This window comes from Sinocyclocheilus grahami, unplaced genomic scaffold, assembly GCF_001515645.1.
Source record: "Sinocyclocheilus grahami isolate Dianchi unplaced genomic scaffold, SAMN03320097.WGS_v1.1 scaffold970.1, whole genome shotgun sequence".
NCBI classification, from domain to species: domain Eukaryota; kingdom Metazoa; phylum Chordata; class Actinopteri; order Cypriniformes; family Cyprinidae; genus Sinocyclocheilus; species Sinocyclocheilus grahami.
The window spans coordinates 217,114-225,275 of NW_015506149.1; the positions used below are offsets into that span (position 1 = coordinate 217,114).

The window sequence follows — 8,162 nt, forward strand, 5'->3', positions numbered from 1 at the left end:
GGATGAATGAGATGAGAGAATGTTATTCTACTGTGCTTTATAGCACATGCAGAATTACGCTAGCCCACAGACTTGTGGGAAGTGTAGTCCCAAACTCATTCATCACCCTGTTACATATACATACTCTCTTTAAACACTGATAAATAAGAATCCTTTACTGTCAGTTTGTCTGGTATAGACTATAATTCCTATGCTTTGTATTTGATGGCCATTAAAAAAAACAGAATCTTTGAAACGTCAAAAATAACTTTCAATATTTAACCTTATATAAATGTTTATTTTCTCTAGCTTTTGGTTTTTATTTTATTGTTACTGCTTTTATTATTTATATATGTCTTGTTTAATTGTATATATTTTTAGTTGTTGTTCTATTCTTGTTACAAGTTCATGTACGAAAAAAAATGTGTAATCTGGCTAGAAAAACATGTCTACCATTTTTTTCGTTTTTGACTGTGGTTAAGAGTTTAGTGACGGTGCCTGAGGTTGCAGTCAGTTCTAGACGCTACCATCGCCGTCCTCTCTCTCTCAGCTCTGGAAAGTTCGCTGAGTCGCCTCAGTTTCCAGCGGCGGGCCGAAAACGTTATATAAACGCCTCGCACAGCTCGTCTGCGGACTCAAAAACTACATTTAACAAGCACGAACCGTCAAATGCAAGCTGTGGATCACAAAATCCATTCCTAATAGCGATATTAATCCCATTTAGCCCTGCAGACGTCGAGTCTCCAGTGATTTCTGTAAAGGAAATATCTCAGAGAGACACTCTGTGAGGAGAGTGGATCTACTTTTCTGTGCTGTTTCGAAGGAAATACTCATATTAAATCAAAAATGACTGCAGAAGAGGTGGTGAATGAAGGCTGTAGCATCCCCATCGAGGGTGAAGACATCAGCCCGAAGAAAGATGGAGGTGTTTTAAAGGTAAATACTGCAGTGCAATGAGCCGCATTGACTCCGTGAAGGAGGTGTGACTGACTGAATGCATGTTAGAGACAGTATTTCTCTCTGTTGGCTCACTTTACTACAGCTGTATGCACTAAAATGTGAATAAATGCATCTCATTTGTTTAAACATTGCTAACACAGCCTGTTGCTAATGTTGCAGCATTGCTAGATCTTTCTAACCAGCTTGTTGACCTTAAAGGGACAGTTCACCCACCAAAATGACCGTTTTATCATAATTTAATTATTCGAATGTCAAACCAAACTTATTTGACTTAATTTTGTATGTGCAACAGAGAATGAGATGGTACGCAAAACATTTGCGGTTCTTAGCTTCGGTCACCATTCACTTTCATTGCCTTTCGTCTTATACAACGAAAGCGAATGGTGACTGATATTGTCATTATGTCTAAAATGTCTTTTTGTGTTTTAGAGACAAACAAATAAAGTATTTTAAGTTTGGAACAACATGAGGACGAATAAATGATGACAGAAATCTTATTTTTAAGTGAACTTTACTTTTAAGTGTGTTACAGTGTTGCATTTTTATTTGTGCAGATTAACCACATCAAAAACACCACAAAAACAGCAAAAAAATACCACAAAAACAACATAAACATTAAAATGTCTTCCTTTTTGTATGTATATACAAGTGCCACGTTTATGTAATGAAATGAGTGGCAGTTTAGAGAGTATGCACATGCAGGTCATCATGTAGTTTCTGGTAACTTTCAGGTTGGTGTTTTCAGTGATTCAGACAGGAATTACTTGTTTGGGATAATTGAAGACTTTCAATGTAATGCATTTGAGAAATATTAATCCGAGTGAGCTGTATTTATAATGTGCAATAAGGCACACCTATGCAATTTCAAAGTAATTTACTATATACAGACATAGTTTAAATATAGGCCTGTTTGTTGTTTTTAAGTAATATATCATAAATGTAAGCATCAGGCATGAACATTTTTCTGTCTGCGGTTTTTGAAGATTGACAGATCACGGGTGTAATGCAGAGCGGCCTACAGATTGATGATTAATCTCTTTCTCTCTTCTACAGATGGTCAAGAAGGAGGGTACAGGCACTGAGTTGCCTATGATCGGTGATAAAGTATTCGTACACTATGATGGAACGCTGCTTGATGGCACGCAGTTTGACTCCAGCCGTGATCGAGGAGAGAAGTTCTCCTTTGAGCTGGGCAAAGGTGGGTGTTGTGAGAGTGAAGTGGATTGAATGTTTATCTACCCTCTCTGACATTTAAACAGGTTGTTGATGCTGTAATTTATATGGAAATAACACCTGTTATGATGAGTTAAAGTAGCGACAGATCATTTTTAATGATGACGTAATTTTTTAGGCTAACCTGGAAGTTATCATCACCCTGGTTCCCTTAATGGAAACCCAATTGGATTTTTACATTGGCTTTTGGATTATTGTGGAAAATAAGCACAGTGAGCTTAAGAATTTTGAACCCTAAATACATTCGGCAGAAGTAAAAAGCTAAACATAGGCTATAAATACACACTGACACAGAAATAAATTTTAAATACAAACTACATCACAGTTTGAGCTAGAATAGTTTGCAAAAGCGCGATTATAAAAATGAAGAGGCCATCCCCAACAACCTCTGTAGTCCAATTTTAAGACAAGTAAAAGCTTTATAAAAATCACAAGGGGGTATTACTGATGAATTTTATGCCATAGAATAAAACGTCAAAATATCTGTGTTAACCACAAACTGTATTTTAAGCATTTAACCAAAAATCCATTCAAAAAAACCATTGATTTCGGGATGATGGAAACGGATGTTCTAAAATGCTAACTCGTTTATGGGCTTTGGCTTACAAAATACGTCTTTCATATTGTGTTGTACATTCGACTCAAACAAAACATCAAAAAAGATGGGTTTGGCAAGGATTTGGTTCTTGCATCGGTTGTTGATTGGATGGAGGCAGATCTGAATGTGAGCTTGCAGTTGATTGTAAGGAAGGGCTGGGGTTTAAGAACACCAAATGATTGGAGAAGTCAGTCATTTCACTGGAACATTGACATACTGATTAAAAATTATGAGGTCAAAAAATGCATGCACAAATTGTTCACTGTATACATTTAGAAAATACGGTTCATTTCTATTTCTTGCCAACTTTAAACCATCTTGAACTTAACCATGCACATTGTGGGAATTGCAGGGCATGACGCAGTTAGAAAATTCAGAATAGATAAAAATTGTCTAGCATGCAAGTCAACCATATGAAACCATTATTTTCTCTTTCTCACAGGTCAGGTGATCAAAGCATGGGACATCGGTGTGGCCTCGATGAAGATTGGCGAGATCTGCCAATTGATTTGCAAACCCGAGTATGCCTATGGAGCTGCTGGCAGCCCACCCAAAATCCCACCCAATGCTACACTTGTGTTCCAGGTGAGGTCCAGATGCATGCAAACAGGATATTCAGAATATTGAATTGTATAACTACAAAATTGTCAGGAGTTTGTGTATTGACGTGCCCATTTATTTGTCTGGCAGGTGGAGTTGTTTGAGTTTCATGGGGAGGACATCACAGATGAAGAAGATGGTGGAATTATTCGCAGGATCATCACTAAGGGGGAGGGTTACACAAAGCCTAATGATAGTGCATCTGTGGAAGGTAAACCACTCTTCTTATTCCTACAACAATCAATAAATGAAGAGCAATTCATCTATGTCAGTCTGCAAGGGTCCACCGAATGAGTAAAGCAAATGTTATCAGAAGTGAATCTAATTTAATGAAATGGTTGACCCAAAAATTGCTTTCTCCAGTGAACTATTCCTTTAGTCGTTCAGTCTTAGTGCACCCTTTGCAGTAGTTAATTTTTCTGTTTCCTTGGGTTAGTGTGGTTGGAGGGCCGTCACGAGGAGCGTGTTTTTGATAAGCGTGAGCTGAAGTTTGAGGTGGGAGATGGACCGAGTTTGGCTCTGCCTCCAGGCGTGGAGAAAGCCCTGCAGGCTATGGAGCAGGGGGAAGAGGCGCTCTTCACCATCAAACCAAAGTAAACACACGTTTCCTACACCTGCACTCAGTATCTGTTGATGTCCATGTTTTTGTTCATTTATTTATGTGTGTGCATCAATCTCAGGTATGGCTTTGGAACTGATGGCAGCGACAAATTCAACATTCCACCTAATGCTACGTTGCAGTATAAAATCAAACTGAAAACATTTGAGAAGGTCAGTGTTTCCTCCTAAATAAAAGCAGTGCACAGCAGAATTCACTCCTGCTTTACTCAGGAAAATGTCAGTATATGGGATGTTATGTTATTTTATGGAACTTCTGTATGTAATATAACACAATAATGTGTGTTCTAATTCATATAAAAAAATCATGCTTTAAGATTAATTACAGTCTGTAAGTGGTCATTTAGGCAGTAATGTCTGTACACAGTCATTGTCATGAGCGGATATGAGTCCAAGATACTGTGTTCTCTCACACAGGCCAAAGAATCCTGGGAGATGAACACGACTGAGAAACTAGAACAGAGTGCCATCGTCAAAGAGAAAGGAACTCAGTATTTTAAGGTAGCGGAAATGTCATGCATACTGTTGTGTATTCATACATCCCATAGTAGACTGTTTTAAGAATCAGAGTGTGTTTTGTGTGCACAGGAGGGGAAATACAAGCAGGCAGTTATGCAGTACAAACGCGTTGTGTCCTGGTTGGAGCACGAGTCCAACTTGCAGCCGGAGGACGAAGAGAAAGCCAAAGCGTTGCGATTGGCTGCTCATCTCAACCTAGCTATGTGCTGCTTAAAGCTGCAGGAACCAAACCCTGCCCTCGAGAACTGTGACAAGGTAGGAAATGAACAACATTTTTGATGCTTATGCATTGTCATGGTTACACAGTCATATTGAAGAGCTGCAAAAGTATGTTTTAAGATTTCTATTTGGCTTTTTATTCCAATTTTTATTTTTTTTAGCGCTTGTTCATTTTTAATTTAAGTACTTTTTAAATTGAATATATTCTGTTTTAGTTACATTTCTAATTTTAGTTTACTCTTTTTCTAATGTTTGTGTGTATTATATCATTATAAAAAAAATAATGCAGTTAGAGTTTCTCTTCATTGATATTCACTCTTGAATCCTAATTTGCTGGTAATATTAAAAAGAGACCTTCATTGCATTCTGCCAAATTTCTCCTGGTTTCTTTTTGTTTTCTGTATTTTTTTTTGTGTGTGTAAAGGCACTGGAGCTGGACGCAAATAACGAGAAGGCTTTGTTTAGGCGAGGAGAGGCACTGGTTGTCATGAAGGAGTTTGACAGGGCGAGAGCAGACTTCCAGCGCGTCACTCAATTGTATCCAGCCAATAAGGCTGCGAAGAGCCAGATCACGCTCTGCCAGAAACATATCAAAGAGCAACACGAGAAGGACAAACGCCTCTACGCCAACATGTTCCAGAAGTTTGCAGAGAGAGACGCCAAAGTAAGTGTCTAGCTCTTAGTCACTGCACAAAAGATTTACCCGCCAGATATCTGTTGTCTTCTATCTAATGTTGTTGGGGGGTTTTTGTGTGTGTGTGTGTGTGTGTGTGTTTTTATTTTCTAGAAGGAGGCGGAGCAAGAAAAGGAGCAGGAAAAGAAACAGAACGGTAGTGCAATGGAATTAGATGAAAACGGAGCCCAGGAACAAACCGCAGCATAATAGCATGCTTGTGTGCGCGTTTGTATTATTTACTGTCTTTTGTGTTAAGTTTTTTGTTTTTTTTGTACCTTCTATAATATCTGTCCCTCTGAAGCGACTGTGTCTGTGCGAGTGAGGACGCATACTTGCTTTGGTTTCTAATCTAATATAGCAAGTGGTTTGCTTTTGTACTGTGGCCAGACCCTTGTGGCCAGGTGTGCACTCGCATATGATTGCACAAGTGTATGAATGTTTGTGTGTGCGATACTGTAAGGCAGCTAGTCGGCCTGGCCGTGTTCTCTCTGAGAGATGGTGGAAATAAAGCAGACTTGTTTTCAGTCTGTAGCCTGTACTGCAGCCTCTCGCTTCGGCCGCAAAACCATCCTTAGAAACTCTTGAGTCACACTGCTGTACAATAAAGCGCTTTTCTGTCCTGTCACTAAACTTTACGTAAAGTGCATGGAAATGATTGCCAGGGCAAAAAGACTGTTTTGATTTGTTTATTTCCTTTAATAAGAACATCTTTTCACTGTTAAATTCTCTGTTTAATGTATCACAACTGGAAGCATTTCCATAGTGAATCTCTGCTGAAGTCTTACAAGCAAACCACGCACTTTTGCTGTGAAGAATCATCTCGTTTCTGACTTTTCTGTCCTGTCACTAAACTTTACGTAAAGTGCATGGAAATGATTGCCAGGGCAAAAAGACTGTTTTGATTTGTTTATTTCCTTTAATAAGAACATATTTTCACTGTTAAATTCTCTATGTTTAATGTATCACAACTGGAAGCATTTCCATAGTGAATCTCTGCTGAAGTCTTACAAGCAAACCACGCACTTTTGCTGTGAAGAATCATCTCGTTTCTGCTTCACTCGTTTTCTGTGTGCGGCCTTTTTGGTGAGATCGTTCTACTGCAGAATATCATCAATATAGGGCTGAGATGTTGGCCATTTTAAAATGCAAGGTGAGAACTTGAACTTAGACCTGCAGTCTGTCTTTTTGTTTTGCGGTTTTGTCGCTTGTATTTTCATCTTTTTGTGGACAAGATTCCCCATGATTTCTCCATGATCGCACGTGCACACTGTAATCAGATGGTGAATTGTCACGACAGAAGATGCTCTGTGTGACCGAGCTCAAGCAGGACAGTAGTGCTGTAGTGTGGTTTGTGTGGGTTAAAGCGAGGCATACAGATAGATTCTGTTCCCATGTCCTTGATGCGCCTCTGATGTTGACTAGAACAATAAAACAAATTCAAAATCCTCCTGCTGTAATGTCTGATTTGTAGCCTTTAGTACAGTGTGAAAGTAGTACAAAATGTGTCTATCTCTCCAAAGATAAATTATAAGCCAGAGGAATCCATAAAAGTCAAGTCACCTTTATTTATATAGCGCTTTTAAGAATACAGATTGTGAAGGAAATAGATGCATTCGATGAACCAGTACTACTGCAGTCAGCTAAAATACAGAAACGATAGAAACAAAGCAAATTTCACAAATTTCAATCATAAAAATTATTTTGAAGTAGAATGACTGAAATAGTATTTTCTTGTAAAACCTCCAATGATCTTTTTTTTTTTTTTTTTTTTACAATTTTCTTTTTTATTTATTCTTTCTTCAATTTCTTTCCTATTCCTGTTTTCTTAACTGTCGTTTTTATTTAAGAACCATGGTGCTCATGGTCTTAGGCACCTGAAAAAATAAAATTGACTCTATTATAATAAATATACCTTTTTATAATTTAAATCAATTTTAAGTTAAAAAAATTTATTGAAAATTGCTAATAGGGAGTAAAAAATCATTTCAAAAACATTCCTGTAATCACAAATGACTGGGAAAAATAGTGTAAACCCTGAAGAGCATTACTGAAATTTCTGTAATTTAATTATTTATAATTATTGTTTATTGTAATATATTATCACTCCTAGTTTCTGTACATGAAGTTTGAAACTGAGCAGCTTTGTCATTACAATTTCAGTAATATCCCTTCAAATATAGTTTGACAGTAGGGGGAGCCTTGGACTCAAAAAGATTGAGCACCACTGCATTAGGCCAACTTGTTTCGATAAGTTTGTCTATGAAACCTTCACCAACTTACCATAATCATGCAAACAGCTGGCATTTGAGAAGGAAAAGACTAATGCAGAAATAACTGCACAACTGCTAAATCAGAAAATGTATTAGCCAAGTTGTACTTAACAGGGGCTTTGCCTCGATGGTTCTATAAAAGTGTAAACATGCCAAGCATGTGTGATATATAACTACATCTGCAGGGTGTGTTAGAGTGCATCTATAGTGAGAAGAATAAATATAGTGTATATACACTGTAAGTAGAGTCTAGCAGCAATGAAAAGAAAAAGTGAAAAATGGAAATAATGCATTGCTACACAACAAGCTTTTTTAGTAAAGTGCATTTTCATGGAACCTGTAAATTCTAGGAGTTAAATGATCCTTTCTAGGAGGAATACAAGGATGCAGTTGTATATAGGATACAAATTTAATCCATGTTAGACTAGTTTTGTTGATTAAAACATTTGCATGATAATTTTGAGCGAGTTTGTTTGAGTCATGTTTTGCC

The 8,162-nt window shown here is 37.6% G+C and overlaps 1 protein-coding gene across 1 annotated transcript; it reads left to right on the forward strand.

The window, feature by feature from the left end:
• The first annotated feature begins 483 nt into the window (after positions 1-483).
• On the forward strand, positions 484-6,224 carry LOC107564896 (peptidyl-prolyl cis-trans isomerase FKBP4-like). Its single transcript, XM_016250067.1, has 10 exons — positions 484-915; positions 1,993-2,137; positions 3,213-3,355; positions 3,461-3,581; positions 3,807-3,963; positions 4,051-4,141; positions 4,406-4,489; positions 4,577-4,762; positions 5,151-5,390; positions 5,514-6,224. Exons 1-10 carry the CDS (start codon positions 826-828, stop codon positions 5,607-5,609), a joined length of 1,353 nt encoding a protein of 450 aa, XP_016105553.1. The 5' UTR covers positions 484-825; the 3' UTR covers positions 5,610-6,224.
• The last annotated feature ends 1,938 nt before the right edge of the window (positions 6,225-8,162 follow it).

Excerpts from the sequence above, each read along its gene's own strand:
- LOC107564896 (XM_016250067.1), top strand. The coding sequence starts at position 826 with ATGACTGCAGAAGAGGTGGTGAATGAAGGCTGTAGCATCCCCATCGAG. Across the intron at positions 4,763-5,150 it reads CCCTCGAGAACTGTGACAAG|GCACTGGAGCTGGACGCAAA; the intron begins GTAGGAAATGAA and ends GTGTGTGTAAAG. Across the intron at positions 5,391-5,513 it reads TTGCAGAGAGAGACGCCAAA|AAGGAGGCGGAGCAAGAAAA; the intron begins GTAAGTGTCTAG and ends TTTATTTTCTAG.